This window comes from Sciurus vulgaris, assembly GCF_902686455.1.
Source record: "Sciurus vulgaris genome assembly, chromosome: 4".
NCBI lineage: Eukaryota > Metazoa > Chordata > Mammalia > Rodentia > Sciuridae > Sciurus > Sciurus vulgaris.
In genome coordinates, this window is record NC_136464.1 from 171,968,333 (window position 1) to 171,988,083 (window position 19,751).

A 19,751-nucleotide genomic window follows, 5' to 3' on the forward strand; every position below is an offset into this window, starting at 1 on the left:
CATCATTTCAACGCACTGATCAAGGATAACATGGGTCTAACACCCATCAAGATGGACAAGGATCAACAGTCTCCTTCCTTACCATGGCCCCTTCCTTCACTTACAGCCACTTCCCTCAACAAAGACAGAGTAAAAAGGATTTTGTAAAAAGCATGGTTATGGCCCCCAGTCTTTTGCTACAGGACAGCCACCTGCTAGAGATGGCTTAAATCAGATTGCCTCAAACCTCATCATAACAATCTTCTCCACAAGAAGAGCAAATGGAAACATCCCATGTTTGTTGTGTATCTTTTTAGGAGAAGGTATAAGTAGAAAAGGAAGTCACTTACATGTGGACTAAACCCTCCTAAACAACCACACCCTGGTCCCTTTGCCTACCAGGAAGGAACACCAGCAGCCCCACGGCTCCTGCCTTCTGCTCATTGCCTAAGAGAATAAATGCTCCAACTGACAGTGGGTTGGGGAAGTGGGGAGACCTATTAATTAAACAAACAACCTCAAAATACCGAATTTTTCTTTTACCAAGAATGAGAAATCACCCATTAAGAAACAAAAATAAACAGGCCTCTAAGAAATTAGCTTATATCCTCTCTAGGATTTCAGAACTTCCCTCCTACAGAGACATTTATTACATTTGAGGACAGCTTGTGATGAATATAAAACCTGCTGACATAGCATACATGAGACTGAGAAAAAGATGTATATATTTTATTTTACATTAACTTTAAACAGATGGAGGAAGGATCTTAAAAAACTCTGTTAGCTCCAATGTAAAAATAACAGTTTTAATATTTTACATAAGAATCGCTTTTATGCCATTTAATGGCAAGGAGACTTGAAAAGGCCAAGAACGTTCAGATAAACATTACCATATTCTCCACTTCGGCGCTTTGTCTAACAGACCACTGGAACATCCCCATGAGCGTGAGGGCATAGGACAAGGCCAGACCAACCTGCCCAGCATCCAAAGCTACATGAGAGGAAGGAGGGAATAACGTCAGTCTCATCCATAACCACGCCTGGCTCCCTCCTTCTGCCACTTTACCAAGAGAACCCAGCAAGCTGTAGGTAAGGATAGTAACCATGATGCTTCTGCTAGCTACTGGTTGAAATCATAATACATCTTTAAAAACCCACTAGGAATTTAGAAAGATTATTAAATGAGTTTATTAATCCCAACAGGATCAATATACATTTGAAAAGCAACGTGCTATGGGTGAGGAACAGTGTCATTATTCAGATACTCATCACTGTGGTTTGAAAGCCTGTTTTGTCATACTGCTTTCTACATCTAATGTGACCACAGCTGGGGACACTTTTTTTTTTTTTTAAATAACCTAGTGCTCTCCTGGTTCTATGATTAAATACTGAGACTCAGCGGTATAACTATGAGAGAGTAGGGATGGTGAATTCATGCCAGACAACCAACACCTGCTTGTCTGGTAGCCATCTGGCAGAGACGACAATGCTCTTTCCAGCTGAGAATCTTCCTCAATCTAGTGCACAGGCAACAATACCAACAGTCCAAAAGCAAGACCTGAAGCCCTAAGCTGCACAAAATGCTTCACGGCAAACTTGCACCTCGCCTCGCAACTACAGACAGGACTGGGAACGTGCGGAAGGCCATTTGCGCAGACCTCAACCCATTCAAAGGAAGATAAAAGGGACCCGAGAAGACCCAGGGACTCCTCTAAACGGATCACACGGCAGAATCGTAAGCATCCTGACATGCTGTAAAGCTTTACTACACTTCATTAGAACCAACAGAATATGGCCTTGGACAAGGTGGCAAGAGTTTAATTTAATAACTGTAAACACAGCTATAAATTGTAATCATACCATAAATAGTTATTCACATCTGCACTTACTTTTTGCCAGAATCAGGGACCCAAAGGCAACAACGATGACAAAGATGGCACAGATGGCGTCCAGGCGCACGGCGAGCCACCGCGATGTCGTCAGAAACAAGAACCAAGCCTCTGGGTGCGTGAACCATAACAAGCAAGATGAACAAGTACAAAGCCCACGTCAGCCACGTGGATGTGAGGGGCACGAAGACACATGTGCCAGGTGGGACCATACAGATGCACATTCGAGAACCCTGAGGATTCCAGAAAGCTGGGCGACACCAGGCAATGAGCGGGATGCACATGCAACCCAGAGCGAGAAACAGTGCCGTCATGGTAAAGAACACACCAAAATGGTCTCAGGCACACGTTTCACGATGCTGGGCTGTAATACGAAGTTCACCAGCTCATGTGGTTGATGGTTTCTGGCTCTCCAGAGTGCAGCTCTCAGTTTGTTTCTGGCACCTTCCACACTTAGTGGAGGGCCCTGCACACTGCACATTGCTTAGGAGCTGTCTCTAAATGACTAGTTTGATAAAGGACCTGCATGTAGGGCTTTTAAAAATTATTTTTATACACATTTTTAGTTATCGATGGGCCTTTATTTTTATTCATTTATTTATATGTGGCGCTGAGAATCGAACCCAGTGCCTCACACATGCTAAGCAGGTTCTTCACCACTGAGCCTCAACCCCAGTCCATCCATGTAGTTTTTAATGTGCCATTTAATCACCAAAAGATTATCAAGATCATAAAGATGGGCCAGAAGTTTATGGATTTACAGGAAGTTCTGAAGTTTCTAAATGGACAAAAAATTCACTGATACAAGGAATAGTACGGATCAAGTAGGTGGCAGATTTGATAATCAGATCAATTTCTTCAGTCACTTCTGCTGCCCTGGGGGCTGAGAAGTGCTCCTCACATGATCTTGTGAAAGTTTCACTGGATTATGGCCACGGCTGCTTGCTGATGAGCTGTCTGCTTGCCTTCCAGCTGCAGCACAAAGGTGAGCAACTGCATTAGGGACAATATGGAACCCAGAGCCCAAGCAATTATTAGATGGCATTTTGTAAAAGTTTGCTGACTCCTGCCAAAGGGACAGAGAACAAGAGCCCAGAGAGGGAGTACCATGCAAGCCAGCAGAGGGAAAGCAGGGAAGCACAGAGGGATTCTGAGGGGAGCCAAAGACTAGGGGCGAAAGGAGGCTATGACACAGAGGTGCTGGCCAACAAGCCTGAAGCAGTGGGACCCAGTCCTTGAAACCACTTCCAGAAACGTACAGACCTGAATGCAAGTCCTGGTGAGCATCAAACAGCTCCTGACACCTCTCTTCAGCTCTGTATGCCCGAATGGTCCAGAGCCCCTGGAGGGAAGATGACAAGTGGGAAAATATTGGACTCCGGGCTGCAGAAACAGAGACAGACAAAAAACAGAGAGAGCTCAGCGAGACCGGAAGCACGCAAACCAGAAGCCTTCTCTGCTCTGTGGTCATGTGGCCACCAAGCAGCATACTCAGGGTTTTGAGTTTCCAAAAGAAACGCCCCCAGCCTGCTGGAGAGGACCCTACCCACTCAACCTCAAACCCCTGGTCAAACCATGCCTCGCTATATTGGTGCGGAAACGAAGGTCTCTGACCCACCTTTCACCAAATTCAAATCTAGTTATTTTTACTTTGCAAACCCATCCTTCAAGATCCTTTCTTCCATATTCTTCCCAGGTATCTCTGGTCAAAAATTATTTTTTCACTCATTTTTGAGCCAATTTGCATTTTTAATAATTGTTACAGCACTCGTTCTACTAAATCATAAGGGCTTTCCCCACCTAAGATTTTTTAGGGCCTGGATACAGCCACTATATCTCACTAACTAGAAAGGCATTTGCACCCAACAAGTGCCCAACAATAAGCTGAACAGAGAGAGTGGCACCTCCCTGTGTACTAAGCAAGTCTGACTCTGCCCACTGGTGTGAGATGAGTACTTTATGGTCACCATGCACCTGGGCGCCACACTGCACTTGCCCACAGGGCCTGCCCAGTCCAGACATTTTTGACTGGCCTTGACTTCAGCTCCAGGAGCCTGAAGGATACATAGTCATCCTGGTGTGTAAAGGTCACTGTGACCTGGGCCTCCACCCTTGACTTTCTGGAAACTGACTGTAGTCCAATGGCTTCATCATCTTAACAGAGTTTTAAAAAGCAAATTCTCTTATGTTTTGATTTGGGGCACAATGTCCATGACTGGCCATGTGATTTGAGCTCACAATCTCATTACCACCAGGACCCAACCCTGTTCATGGGGGGATGTATGGGTTGCCTGTCACCAGGCAGAGATGGTCCCTGACAGTCTTCACTCTGCACTGTGAATGAGGCTGCACTGAGGCAGGGGTGTATCAGGAGCACCTGACCCCGCTAGCTGCCTCTGCCATCATCTGGGATGATGGAAAATACTGACGGGAGGAAATACGAATCCCTGTCACCTGCCCATCGCCTGGAGAAGACCTGCTGGTAAAACAGGAAGCATTTGGGAGAAGTGAAGATGATTTCATTTTACAGGAAGCTGCATACAGTTTACAAATTTACTAGGTGGAGAAAAAAAAAAATCAAGAGAAAAACTCCAACTTATTCTCTGGGGCTTCCAATCGTAACTGCAGGGTTCAGCATGGGTGTGCTCACGGGTCCTGCACGTGTTCAGGGGTACCGGGGCACACGCATGCCAAGGCAAGGAACCCAGCCAGGAGTCACCGTCCACAGTTGCATGAACAAGGAAGCAGCAGACTGGCAAGTAAGAGCCACTGAAGTCAGTGGTGCCATAGCCTGGGCCATGGGGTCTGTGGACCGCCCACTCCTCCCTGGGGCTTTCCTGACAAGGATATCTGAATGGGGACACTAACCATTAGGAGTCCTCTTCTGAGCTGCGGCCTTCAGAAAGAAAGATCTACCAACCAAAACAGGATCTAATGTCTCCCCTCGCACGTAACTCAGGCAGAGCGCTGGGTGAACGTGGTGGTTCCAACTGTCCAGCTACCTGTTTGTGGTCTCACTCTGGCATCCGTGCTGTTCTCTCTTGGACATACTTTAACCTTGTACTATTAAGATGGTAACATGAACATAAGAAGACTGAGCTCACGCTCCAAATAAGTAAAGCTGGGAGCCCTGCATGGCCTTTCTGGAGACATCAGCAGATGTCCCACCTGCCCCGAGCTCGGTCACCCTGCAAACAGGGTGCTCCCAGGGATGACCAACCCAGCAGAGTTCTAGGCCTCCCATTACCCTACCGGGAGCATGGTAAGGGTCAGCCTCCAGAGAGTTCAAAGACTCACTCAACTGAGCTCTCGTTTCTAGAATAAGGCAGTGTCTTAACCTTGCTCCATCACAGGCATGCAGCTGAGGCAGACATTGTGGCCACCCAGGCAGGTCCTTGAAGAATCCTTCAGTCTGGCCATCCTCAGCTGCTTCCCTTACCAGAGGATCAAAGTCACCACTGGTTCTCTCTGGCTGGGTTTGAGAGCAAATTTGACTTTGGAAATTGGGCATCATCTCAGCCTTGAACACCAGGAAACCCAAGGCCAATGTAGTACTTCACCACAACCCAAGAATTACTGAGGTCCAGCAGGAATTTATACCTTTGAAAGATAATCCTGTTTCTTCCACACCCCACTTAGGGCTGTGGGGGATGCTAGTGGGGGTGAACTGAAGGACTGCAAAGCAATTAACTAGAAGTGAGAGCACACCCTAAATGACTGCAGAGCTTCTCAGGGAAAGAGCAGGACAGAGAAGTGCAGGCCAAGATCCGGGTCTGCTGGTGTTGCTATTGGGTTATTGTTAGCACTCTGGAGGCCTTCTGGTTATTACTCTGGTTTTAATTCCTGTGTGCAAGGTTCCAGGGCCTGCGGTATGGCCAGAGGGCACCTTCCAAGCACCGTCTCAGGAAATCCTAAGAAGAACCCTACAGGGCAGGTGTTTCTATTATCTTAACAGAAGGGAAAACAGACTTGAGACCCATCAAGGCCCAAGATTAAATAAATTAACCAGAGCAATAGAGTTGGAGCAGACTGAAACCTGTCTTATTGCCAAGGCTGTGCTTTTTATTTGAGCTGCAGTATCCTGAAGGGAGAATAGCTGGAGATCAAGATCCTCATGTATCACTGGGTGCATTTTTCTGTAGACTCCTACATAGTTAGAAAACTCCTAAATCTTACTTAGCTAATATCCAATAGGCTTCCCCATTACTGTACCTCTTATTAAGCACCCTGAGTTGAACAATATTGCTGGAAATGTGGCATGGGAATTCTTTAAACAGCAGACTTGAGGAGCTATGATCTGAATACATGTGGCATGCATAAACACTCAGCTAGCCAATGCCCATGGCAGACATTGCAAATGGATCAAGCATCCTCACAGACAGGCACTATCAAATGAACAGAGTTCATTCAAATGCCCTCCTCGTTTTATGCCCTTCTCCATGACTGACTGTTGCTACATTCGCTTTTTCAAAACTAAATCATTGTGTTCTAGACTGCTTAAATAACAGGCTAGGATTCCAGGGGCAGCTAGGCAATATGATTTGAAAATAAACCTCAGGGATCTCGATGTGCTCAAAGAATAAGAATGAAGTAGGTTTCACCTAGTTCATTTGATTATCTGGGGTGAAAAAGAACTTCCATATATAGCTTGTTGCAGTCAACTAGGGTACAGGGAAACCCCAAATGTTCAGCAGGGCCATGTCAAAGTGTGAGAATCTCCAGGAAAAAAACTGTTTCCAAGTTTCTGGTAGGTATGGCCTGGAGAGAAAAATCCTACATGCTTCTTGCAAAAGCCTTCCTCGGCTACACTCTCCCTACTTCCCTACTTCCACACGGGTGAGAAGTGACTCTTGCACAGTGTACAGTTTGCCCAAGAGTTCCTTCTGGAATGAACAACCCTTCCTTGAATATATATGAAGATTCTTTGCAACAGGAAGGTGAGTAACTCCATTTCATGAGCAATCTCTACTCATAAAATGTCAAAAGTCTTGTTTCTGCACAATAGACAGGCTGGGGACAAAGAAATACACAAATAAGGGTCTCCCAGCAATGCCAATTCCTAATGCCCTGCAGCAAGTGGTGTGAGCAGAGACCTATGCACATGCACATGGGGACTGCAGCACTCTGCTTCCTGCTGAATTCTCAGCAGTGGAACTTCACAGCAGTTTAGCTGGTTCTCCTGATGCTTGAGAATTTTTTCTACAGCTTTTCTGAATAGTTACCTGTGGGGCTTTATGCAGCCACTTACAGTAAATGCCCCAAGAGTTTACTGTTAAAAAAAAAAAAAAAAAAAGAGATGCACACAGATGCCACCAAAAATCAAACAACCACTCTCCATTTTCATAATAAACGGATACTTTATCCACTGGAACCACAGGATTTATCCAGGTTTGACTTTCAGAAAGCTGAACTTGGTCTTCAATGATAATAACTATTCCAGAGGTTTTCTGACACAATATCTTCCTCTTTTATTTTTTGGCTAGCATCCTTGTACTTTAAAAAATACCTAACAATTCTATTATCCTTACAGCTTTAAATTTTACTAAGAATGGAATACATTAGTTGGTGCATTCATAATGAGATGAGCTCTGGATTATTTCATCCCCTGCAATTACCTGCAGAATAAAGTGATCAATCATAAAATGGTTTCCTCTGTTATTCGAAAACTAAGAAGTTGAAGAAAGCAATTGACTAAATGCATTCTAAACTGATTTCCCTCCTTGTGGTCTCCAAAAGGAATTATTTTCAGCATCCACATATTACCAGCCTAAGGGGGGAAATCTCAGCACGGCATTACACCAAATACCACTGATAATAAGGAGCACAACTGGAAATTACAGTGCTTATATTTTCACAATACTTAACAACTGCAACTTATTTCCAGTAAGTAAAAATTTTTTCAATACATTACTTCTATAGTTCTGACACTTCTTCCTTTCCTTTCTCTAATATTTTCCTTCCCTTGTCATTTCCAGTATCTTCAAAAAAAATTTCGCCCATTATGTTCCTTCTAAATTAGTTCTAGCACACGATGAAATATTTTATTTATTAGAAAAATGCTTCTGGACTGTCTGCTGTGTGCACCTGAGGAAGCACATCCTGGACAAGGGTGTCAGGGGCAGGTCCCGGTCATCGTGGAGTGTTCCAGAGAGCACTTTTCCACACTTGTCCTTCACTGCTTTATCCAGTTAAATTGTAAAATTGCACCCAGCAGGCCACCAGTTCCACTTGCCCTAAGGGCCACACTGACTCATGCTGACCATGATACCGTGTTCAATTACCTAACGTTAACGAAGTGAGAAATTCTCAAAGATGGAGTCTGCAGAATTTCAGAGGTCTCCTTAAGCAAGGCGCAAATGGAAGCTCGGTAGCACTGCCCTACCCACCCGAGATCCTCGGTACTCACTTGTAGATTCCAGGCGTTTGACATCCCTTGAAGTATTCAGGAAGTATCGTCGGAGAAATAAGAAAACGATGGCGAGGGGAACCAGGGGAATTGCGATCCAAGGTATCACCGCCATGGCCACAGACACCACACTGATCACCAACAGCAGCGTCTGCAACAGCAGAGAGACAGGGCCTCCTTACCCAGAAGGCTTCTCGACCACAGGCTAATGGGTGGTTTGGCAAGGATTCCAGTCCTTTCCTTGAAAAGACTTGTTGGAAGAGGAAACTTTCCCATCCCAGGAAATAAAGCCATAGGTGGCAGAGATCACACCCATCACATGCCTGCTGGGCTCTCTGCACCATGGAAAGAAGGTCCTATGCATCCTTTCTGGTACAGTCAACATCCCTGAGAGATAGGCATTACTTTCCCTATTTAATGATTAGAAAGCTGGGATCCAGAGAAAGGCTGCATCCCAAACCACCACAAATCAGGTGGATGTTACTGGGGAAACTGGCAAGCCAGTGTCACAGATGAGGATTCCAGGGAACTAAGCTATGCATGGGTCAAGAGCTAAGGCTGGGCACAGTGGCACACGTCTGTAATCCCAGCAGCTCAGGAGACTGAGGCAGGAGGATTGTGAGTTCAAAGCCAGTCTCAGCAAAGGCGAGACACTAATCAACTCAGTGAGATCCCGTCTCTAAATAAAATACAAAATAGGGCTGGGGATGTGGCTCAGTGGTCGAGTGCCCCTGAGTTCAATCCCCAAGATCCACTAGCCCCCCGGCCAGGAAAAAAAAAAAAAAAAAAAGTGGTTAGGGGCAATTCAGGGCTCAGAAAAGGAAGAAACTAATTTCAATCTTTCTGTTTGAAAGTGGGAGTCCTCCCTCTTGATCTTCTACTACCCACAGTTAATATTCACCGAGTGCTAACTGTGTATATGGCTCTATGTTAAACCCGTCACATGAATCAACTGCTTTAATCCTCTCAGTGCCCCCAGAAAGTAGTAGGATCATCTTGAACAGAGACACTGAGGCACAGGGAGAGGAAAAGAAACTTGATCAAATTCACACCGCATAAATCACAGAACTGGGGTCTCACACTATTACCCACCATGTGTGCCCTCAGTATATCGCCAACTTTCTATTGTTGAGGAAAATGTTTTTATGTGGACCTCATTATTTCTCTTTAATTTTTCCTCTAAACACCCTTACTTGAGGATTCCAGAGTTTGTGAATGGGCCTAATAAAGAACCAACAAAAGAAATGTGACAAATATTTTAACATTCTTATAAGTCTGTGGAAGAGTCTTGATAGTAAGTAAACAATCTTCACTGTCTAGAAAGGTTTTTTTTTTTTTTTTAATCTTATCTCCTAGATATGCATTCACTTTTCCACCATTAGGATAAGCATTTGAAATGTTTATTCCAAAAGGCGAATGATAATCACAAGAGCAGGTGCCACTTATCAGGCATCTACGGGGAGCAGGGCTCTCTTGCTTATTCTATGAACATTCACTTAATCATCAAGTCCCCCTGTGAGCTGACTTTATTTAGGGAAATTATCCTGGTCTAAAAAAGAGAGCAAGCAGAAAGAATCCCAAGTCAGTGGTTAATGCTGATTTCAAACAATCAACTTTATCAAGACATGAATGAAATTGTGGCCTGTGGCTTCAGGTGATCGGACTGCAATTGGACACTCAGTGTCCACCCTCAACGGAAGCACACACTAGGTCCTGGGGCAGAAGGACCCTGGCCCCAGGCTCAGAAGTCACAATCTTACACAAAAACACCTCACTTGGCAGAAGGCATATACAAAATTTTTTACTGTAAGTTTTCTTAAACTCTTCATGAAAGTTGGGATAGGACAAAAATACCTGAGCAAAAAGCTAACACTCTGAAAGGGGAAAAAGAGATTCCAATATATGATGAACATTCTTCCTGTGAAATCAGTCTCATCTCTTCCTTACAGATTCCCAGGGATTCTAAAGAGCTGAACCCAAGGTACACACCCAGCCTCCTGCCATGCCAAGGTGTGCATATAGACTGGAGAAGGGACTGGCCCAAGCCCTGATGCCCCAAGGGCTGAGGGGAGGTGTCACTTTGACACACGTGTCACGTTTGGGTATAACAGCTGGGAATTCTAACCAAATTTTATAATTCTGCATGGACAAATACAAACAGGTCTTGGATAAAAACTTGATCTTGAGTTGAGATTTCATAACTCGCAGTAGGTATGTAGTTTTCAGAGAATGACAACTTAGACCCCGAGGGAAAATCCCTTAAGTCTTATATTGAGTGCTAGGACAGGTTTGGGGCCGATTCTCTTCAATATGAAACAGGAAGGGTAAGACTTCCCATCTCTGAATAGAGTAAAAACCAGGCTGTACTAACAAACCCAAAGGCTGGTGGTGGGAATTCAGGGAGACAAGTATCAGCAGTTCCTGCTTCACAAGCAGAAGCTCAGCTTCCCTTATCACTACCCCTCAGTGGGCTGCTTTTGTAGCCAAGAGTCAGAAGAGGAGGAACAGTACAATCAAAGATCTATGGTCCCAAGGACTTTGAGGAATATCACGAAGTTGGAGCATAAGGTATCCCACTCTGACCACTCGACAGCTTGGTTCCACCCAAACACACAAGGAAGCAAGCGTTTTGTTTCCTAAATGTCACACGTACCAAAATGACTGCAGCTTTCCTTGACCTTGTTTAAAGTCCATCTTGCTTAAATGTGCACTTCTGACATACAATAGCCCCTAAACCTCATGCCTGTTACTACTGTCTTTGCCATATCTTTTGTCTCAGCATTCCAAAGATTGATAACATAGGGAAAAGGAGGTAACTCAACATTTTTTAATATGCTTGTTTTATTCTATAACTTTCTGTTTCAAGCCTGGCTTCTTCTCAGTGAAAAATTACTGTTCTAAAATTCCTGAGCATTTCTGGGACACTGAGAAAAGGTATCTATAGCACCAAACCTAATACCTACTTCGCAGATTTGGTGTTTTTTTTCTTAAAAATTATTATTATTATTATTATTATTATTAGGTGGGGGGAGTCAGGGTTTTGCTAACTTGCTGAGGCTGGACTCAAACTTGCTATCCTTCTGCCTCAGGCTCCTAAGTGGCTGGGATTACGGGTTTGTGCTACCATACCCAGCATTAAAAAAGATGAATTTGGTATTTCAGTTCCAATGCATGGTGACTGTTGTGTCAGTATGGAGGGAAACACAAAAGTTAGATTTTGTACATTAGTGAATCCCAAGAAATCAAACCGTGTCCATCCCAGGCCAGCCTCCTTGGTGCAAGCAAACATCCTGACTTGGGTGTCAGGGTGACAAAGGTGAAGGATCTTATTTCCCACACACAGAAAGGATGTCCAGTGCACTTCATCCTCAGAAAGATCTGCCCTGTGAGCAGCTGTTTCTAACAAACCACACTTACATCTAAATGAACTGTTAATGAGGCGTGCAAAAGCAATAAAGGAAAAAAATGATGCTTATGAAAAATGTTAATTGTGGTGTTTAAAACACTGCCCCCAACCAGGAAAATGTTACTTTATTGCTAGTACATATGGCAAATGTCCCCAGAATATTGAAGAAATTACACAATTTTCTATATCTAGCTGACAGTCAAAGAAAAAGTACAATTGCCTTGCCCTCCCAAATACCAGGAAGAAAAAAGATAACACTTCATGACGCTTGCCTTGTATGCAACCTCTTAAATATTTCACCTGCATTATCTAACTTCATTCTCATATCAGATCTAAGTAGCAGGGCTTATCACTGCCATTTACAAAGGAGAAAACAGGCTCAGAGGGTTAAGTAAGATAATTCAGTCACTTTAATCCCAAGTCTGTTCTCTTAATCTCTGCATGATAGTGTACCCCATACACATATAAGGTTCAAAATTTAAAAGTACCTGAATATATTCCTCTTTTACATATTGTCCCTTTCTATGCATTTAAGAATTTTGTTGGGTTTCTTGTGGTTTCATCTGGCCTCTCTCATGAGAACAGACTAGATTCTCAGCTAATTAGGTAATGAGCTTGTCAGCACTGAAAAGATCTTAAATTGCTTGCTAATAGAACACAATGAGACATGTTGATATTAGAAATATTGTGTCAAGTTAAAACAAAGGAAGTTTCATAAGAAAGATGAATTTTTAAGCCTTAAAAGCAAAATGACTTAAGAAAAGGGGGAGGAACCAAATTTAATTTTAATAAAGATACAAAATCTAAGAATGCAAAGTGCAAACTGGCTATTTTGTATGCTCAACATTTGTATTTGAATGGTGGTAAGAATATAAATTTTTCCCATGAAGACACTCTAGAATTAATATCATATTATAATATTACAGGTTTTAATGTATCTTCACATACACAATTTTAATTACAAGTACTTGTTTGCCTGTTTGGCATTTGTTTACCAAACAGCTTATAGTTCTGTAGGAATTCCTAGGTATCTACCTACAATTCACTTTACACGTAATTCCATGGGATTCTGTTCCTACAAGTGTATGTGATGCTTGAGCCAAGTAACTTGTTTCCTATAAACAGCAGTAAAAAATATATTCTTCTTACTTTATGCAAATGAAATGCCATTCATCCTTCTGCCTCACTCACTCCTTATTTGAACTCTGTTTCATACCTGTTATGAGGTACAAAGTGAAAACATGTATTTACTCAGAAGGCCACTTAATCAGTAGACAGTATTCTTATTACTTGTTTACAGTATTAAAAAATAAGATCAGGATCATCGAGATTGCTAACACCTCAGTGGAACTGGAAAGCTTTTAATTCTGCTGTCAGTAGGCCTCTAGAATTCCGTTCCAAATTCTGATAAGTGCAAATCATCCAGATTGCCTCAAACTATTATTGATTTTGCAGAAGATATGACTTAAGTGCAATAAACAAAGCAGGATTCACTTCTTGGCAAGAAAGCATGGCAAGATTTTCCCGATTTAGAAAGGGAAAAAAAAAAAAAATCCTGATGCCTAGTTTTTGATCAGTAAGCTATTTACTCATGTGGGTGTAAAAGAGATCTTCTATCTATTTATTCTGAAAACATACGAGATAAAAAATAACCTCCAAATGAAAATGACTATCATAACAGATTGTGTCACTGGCTAACACAGGATTCTTGTGGAAGCACTAAAATTCGGAGCAGGCTGTACAAATCTCCAGAAGAATTAAGAAATAAAAATGTAAGTCCTATCAAATTATACACTACCCTGCAATTACAGGATGAGTCCAAGCAAAGAGGAAAATATGGAAGGCCTTAAAGGTAAGCTCCTGAGCCTCAACACTGACAGCGTCAGCACAAAGTCTGCAGGTGTGACTTGTGTACTAGTGTGGCACCCATCCTTGGGCAGTTCAGAGGTCAACTCTGGTTCCCAGATCTGTTGTTACAGGACCCACCTTGGGAGGTCTCTCCTCTATCACCTGGTTCTTTTGACCTCAGCCAGCTCAGTTGCCTCTGTTAAGTCTAAACTTTATGGGATGCTAAAGTGACTGATTTGTATGAGGAGATCGACACACATGTTCTCTAAGATTAAGTTTTTCTAGACTTGAATACAGTAATCACTCCTTTACCCTTCACTTGGCTGGTGATCTTATATCCAGAGTAACCTGGGGACCTGTGTCATCCTTCAGTCAGCTCTGTGTCCTGAGTCAAGGCCAGCTGCATTGAAGAATGAATGGCTGGTGGGTTACACTTGGTCCCTATGGGGAGAGAAGGCATGAGGGAACGTGGCATCCATTCCTGCCTTTGGTCCTGCACATCTGAGCAAAGTCTTCCTTTCTGCCTTTCATCAGTGTTAATAATGCTTACTACAAAATCCAAGGAAGAAGTCTGAAGACAGACTACTTCTGAAAGGCACATATTAAGGGCTTGGGAGTGTGGCTCAGTGGCAGGGTGCTTGCCTAGTGTGCATGAGGCCTCTGGTTCAACACCCAGCACCACAAAAGGGGAAAAAAATATATGCACCACAAAAACAAAGGTGCCGAGAGATGAAAACACTAATCAAAAGAAAGGAGGATTATCTGTCAATACCATGGTGAACAGAAAAGTTTTAGTTCAGGAAGGACAATCGTAAGAAAAAAAAAAAAGGTCAAATTACTCAGAAGAAACACACAAATCAATTTATATCAATCTAAATATATAACTCCAAAATGCATAAAGCAAAATCTGACTGTACCCAGGAGAAACAAATTCAATCATGATGGGAAATCTTGGCCCACTTATCTCAGTAACTAATGGAACAAGAATTATATAAGTACAGATGTGAAAACAACAAACAAACTAAAGGCCATTATCTACACTCTTTTCAAATGCATTTGTATTATGACACAGAGCAAATATCAACAAACTTCAAGGGACAAAAATTATACAGAATATATTTGACCTAAGTGGATTTAAAAAGAACTCAATAACAAGATAATCTGAAAATCATTAACCCCTTGTACATTCAGCAATATACTTCTACTAACACCCAGTTAAAGGAAATTAAGATTAGAATTTTGAAAAAATAAAACAAAAATCTAAAATATTAAAATTTGAAGTCTGTAACCAATGCTGTATTTAGAGGTAAATTTTCAGTTTCAAAATAAATCTTTTAAAAACAGAAAAGCTAGCCAAGTGTGGTGGTACATACCCTGTAATCCCACCTACTTGGAAGGCTGAGGCAGGAGAATCACACGTTCAATGCCAGCCTCAGCAACTTAGCAAGGCCATAAGGACTTAGTGAGACCCTGTCTCAAAATAAAATATAAAAAGGGTTGGGGATGTGGCTCAGTGGTTAAGCACCCCTGGGTTCAATCCCTGGTAACAACAACAAAAAAAAGTTCAAGGTCAGCCTCAGCAACTTTGTAAGACCTTATCTTAAAAACAACAACAACAAACCCAGAAATTCTAAAAGTCAAGAGTCTAAAAATCACCTTAAAAGAATAAAACAGCATATTCAAGTATAAGAAGAATGAAAATTAGAAAAAAGTAGATATTAATGAAGAAATAGGATAACCTCCAAGGAGAAAAAAAAAATCAGTGAACTGAAAAGTGGGTTCTTTGAAAGCAATAATGAAATAAATAAGGGGCCACACCAAAACTGAGCAAGGGGGGAAAAAAGCGTGTGTAGGGGGGGGATTACCATGCTCACAATGAGAAGAGGGTAACTCAAGGGGAGGCCCAGCATTCAAAGAAGACAGAATAAACACTGCGCCCATCGATTTAACATTTTGATACAAAGGGGACCTATCCTGAAAAATAATGGACGAAGAATAACATGAGAAGGAATAGAAATCTGAAAAATACTATGTCAACTTATAGTTGGAAAAAAATTAGAAGCATAATCAAAATACCCACTGAGAACATTCCTGGCCTGTATACATTCACTGGTGAATTCTACGAAGGGAAGAAAAAAATGCCAATCTCATAAACCCTTCATTCTCTTTCAGAAAATAGAGGAGGAAGTACTTCCACGAGAAAAACAGAACCAGTGCAAGATAAATACCGAGAGACTGATTGCAAGAAATCGGCTACTCGATTTTGAGGGCAGGCCAGGCAGGTCCAGAATCCACACAGCAGCTGGTAGACAGTGCAAGAGGTGAAGGCCCAATATGGTCTTTTTTAGGGAATCCTCCGCTCTTGGGTCTTTTCACTGACTGAATCAGCTCATCCAGATTACCTGACATAACGTTCCTTACTGGAAATCACCTGATTATGAACTTTAGTCATATTTACAAAATACCCTCTAAGCAACACCCAGTTACCACCTGACTGAATAACTGGAAAGTGTTGCCTAGCCCAAGGGACAAATGAAACTGACCATCACAAAGAAAAAAACCTTGTCAATTCTTTCCATGAAGTCAATGTTATCTCGAATAACAAAAACTGACAAAAGATCACAAGAAGAGCAAATTACAGACCAAATTCTTCATGAACAAGCAATACAGAATTCATGACAAAATATCAATTAATTAAATGATACATGATACCAGGACCAAGTGAAGTTTATCCCAGAAATACAAGGCTTATTTAATCTGCCAATATAAAAAACAGTATAATTTACCACATTTAAAGAGTAAAGGAGGAGCTATAGCTCAGTGGTAGAGTGCTTGCCTAGCATGAACGAAGCACTGTGTTCAACCCCCAACGCCACAAAAATACAAAATAGGAAAGGGGAATAATTATACAATTATCTAAACAGATGAGGGATGAAGTAGATGTCAAAATTCAAACCTATTTTGATTAAAAACATTTTAAACTCAGAATATTGAAAATTAAATAAAACTTATTCAACGTATAAACAGAGATCTACTGGAAAACACACATACTCAACTGTAATTAACCTCCTTCTTAATGAGAAACTACTGACATTTTCCCCCCAAGTGTATAAGTAAATCTTATCACTACTACTCTCCATTGTAATAGAAGCCCAAGCCACAGCAATAAATCAAGGAAAGGAAATAAAAATCATAAATATGGGAAAGGGAGAAGTAAAACTTACTATTTGCCGCTGACATGATTATATATGTAGAAAATTCTACAGAATTAAAAAAAGAAACAATAAAACAATTCCAAGAAATGCAATATGAATTCAACAAGTTCAACGACAGGGTCAGCATACATAAATCAACTGCATTAAACACTAGCAACAAACAGAATATTGAAAACAACCCCCTCGACAGAATAAGAGAATATCAAATAGAACAAATACAGCTAAAGGACTGCAATATTGAAAACGATAAAATATTTCTGAGAAATTAAAGAAGACCTAAATAAGTGGAAAGATATACCAGGATGATAAATGAAATACTGAATATTGTTAAGATTTACAGACCACCCCCCATACTGATCTGTGGCTAACCACTCTACTCAAACTCCCAGCAAGGCTCCCCCATGCCCACTACCACTGGTATTAGGATCAAACCCAATAGCAAGTCTTAAAAAACATTTTTTTTTGACAAGTTGATTCTAAAATTTAAAGGATCTAGAAAGCACAAAACAATCTTGACAAAAGAAAGTACAGAATTAGAGAACTTGGGTCTCAAGCCTTATTAAAATGAGCAATAACCAAGACACTGTGGCACTGACCCAAGGACAAACAGATCAGTGTAACAAAATCAAGTGCACAGACAGGACCCGCTCACATGCAGTCGACCAAGCCTTCAAGACAATTCAGTGAATACAAATCTTCTTAACCAATGTGGCTGGAATAGCCAGGGAGAAAATAAACCCCAACCACCAATTAGTGCTCATGCCACACACGGAAGCCAACGCAAGACGCATCGATTCTTAAAAAGGTAGAACAGTAGGAGAGTCTTTGATGTTACTTAGAACACAAAAAACATGTACTACGCAAGGGAAAATTTAAAAAGAGGCAAGCACTGAACTACATCAAAATTAAAACCTACTAAAAGAGATACCAGTAAGAATATTAAAAAAGTGTACTTGTGTATGCATGAGGTCCCATGTGCCATCCCCAGCACATCGAGAGAGATGGAGAGAGAGAGAGAGAAATAAAGGTAAAAAGTAATACAAGGAAGAGAAAATATTCACGAAGCACTAATATTAAATATATATAAAATGTACATATAAATCATCAGTGACAAGTTTTAAAAAATCAGCAAGAGATCTGAACCACTATTTTACCAAAGAGATCTGAAAGGCCAATAAGCATGCATCGTGAAAAGAGCATGATACCATTAATCATCAGGGAAATAAAAACTAAAACCCCAACGACATCAGCCATACCCAGTAGGAAGACTAACATCAACGGATAACGTTAAATGTTAATAAGCACTTGGAGCAACTGGAGTGCCCATGAATTGTGGTGAGTGTGTAAAGTGGTACAAAAGCCTTTGTGGTCATTTGTTCTGTTGTGTTTTTTTTAAAGTAAAATAAATCCACACTATAACTCAGCAATTTCACTCTTAGGTATTTCATCCAGGAGGAATGAAAACATATGTGCACATAAACACTTGAACGAAAGTGTCCACTGCTTAAAAGAAAAAAAGCAACCATCCAAATGTCATTGGGAGAAAAGAGAAAAGATAAATAAAATTTGGTATCTTCATACAATGGGATACTACTCGGAAAAACTTGTAGGAAGAAACCATCGAAATGTGCCTGGAAGGGAAAAATCACTAGTTGGTTGAGCAAAATAATTCAGCACCAAAGAAATATGTACTGTTTTGATTTCATGAACATGTAGGTCAGGAACAGAAAAACACATCTGTGTTGGGTGAAATCTGGGTGAGGCTGGGGTGTGGAAATTGCAGAATTGAAAGGGAGATGTTCTGAGGGCAAGTAAAATGTTCTACATCTCCTTTCAGGTGGCAGCCACAGAGATGTACACAATTATCAAAATTCAGCAAACTAAAAGACAAAGTTTATTTTATCGTATGTAAACTACATCTCAATTAAAAATAATGATAGGGTAAAAAAATTTATGCCACCAGAATTCCATGTTCAAATATTAGGCATCGTATACAGAAATGGCACAATATCCAGAGGTGACAGCCTTCTGTGCACATGAGGCCTAATGGTAACCAATCCTGTGCCTCAGAACAAATATGGCTCCCAGCCATGGGTGATAACTGCCCCACGGGGTGCTGGCCCCCTGCTGGGAGCTCACACTGGACTGCCTACTTCAGGACTGAATGCAGAAGACACTCAGAGAACACTCAGTGACCCAGAGAAAGGGCTGCAGGACACCAGTGAGTCACGAAACTCATAAGCGGGAGACAAACACAAGACAGTATATTATAATGGACCATGTCCCACATCATAGCCAAGGGACACGTCCACACGCCAAACAGCAAGTGCAAGAACAGAGGCAAGTTCGCCAGCCCAACCTTTCCTTGTTCATCTTATCAAGAAAACTCATTAGGTATATAAACTAAAATGAATACAATCAAGAATAGCATATGGAGATTCTGAAGGTCCTCAAAGACTAAATATGTTGCCATTTCCTCTCCTGAGTAATAACTGCCCACTTTATCATGACGCAGGATGCAAGACAACAAGAGACTGCACTGTGAATGGCCACAATTGTTTTGCCGTGGACATCATCCAATAATGCCAGGACGTAAAATCCTATGCTCTGCAGAATACCACCAGGCTTGATAAAAATGAGACCCTTCATTTTTTCTCCTTAGGTCTTAATTAGCGTCTTGTTAAACGACAACCATTATCATTGGAGCACACATGCTGGGACAAATTGGAACACTGGTTGCCAGCCTGGAAGCCTGGGAGGGTCCCCAGTGATTAACTGTCACCATCCTGATGTTGACAGTGCTGCTAAGTGTGCTAACTATCTCACTGGAAAGAACCCAACCATCTCATTGCTATTTAAAAAAAAAAAAGAAAGAAAGAAAGGTAAGAGAGTCACAGGAGTGGGCCTGTGTGAATCCCATCACCCTGATCACTGAAGCCCACGGGTCAAGTTTGGTCAGTATTTCCAGGAACCATGTCATCAACTCCCCTGTCCGTGGCAAGGAAACC

General features: G+C 41.7%; 1 protein-coding gene across 5 annotated transcripts in view; it reads right to left on the reverse strand.

Annotated features, from left to right (window-relative positions):
* ABCC4 (ATP binding cassette subfamily C member 4 (PEL blood group)) overlaps positions 1 to 19,751 on the reverse strand; it is a 243,002-nt gene that overhangs the window by 45,530 nt on the left and 177,721 nt on the right. For 4 of the 5 annotated variants that reach the window (XR_013763518.1, XM_079138025.1, XM_079138024.1 and 1 more), the window contains 4 exons: positions 8,275 to 8,425; positions 3,132 to 3,251; positions 1,869 to 1,979; positions 870 to 970 (listed from right to left, as the gene is read on the reverse strand). Coding sequence is in view for 4 of the 5 variants with exons in the window: in XM_079138025.1 (XP_078994151.1) it covers positions 870 to 970; positions 1,869 to 1,979; positions 3,132 to 3,251; positions 8,275 to 8,425 (483 nt within the window). In the remaining variant the exon portion in view is untranslated. Of the gene's footprint in view, positions 1 to 869; positions 971 to 1,868; positions 1,980 to 3,131; positions 3,252 to 8,274; positions 8,426 to 19,751 lie in introns of those variants that run through there. The other variant, XM_079138027.1, reaches the window with a different exon arrangement.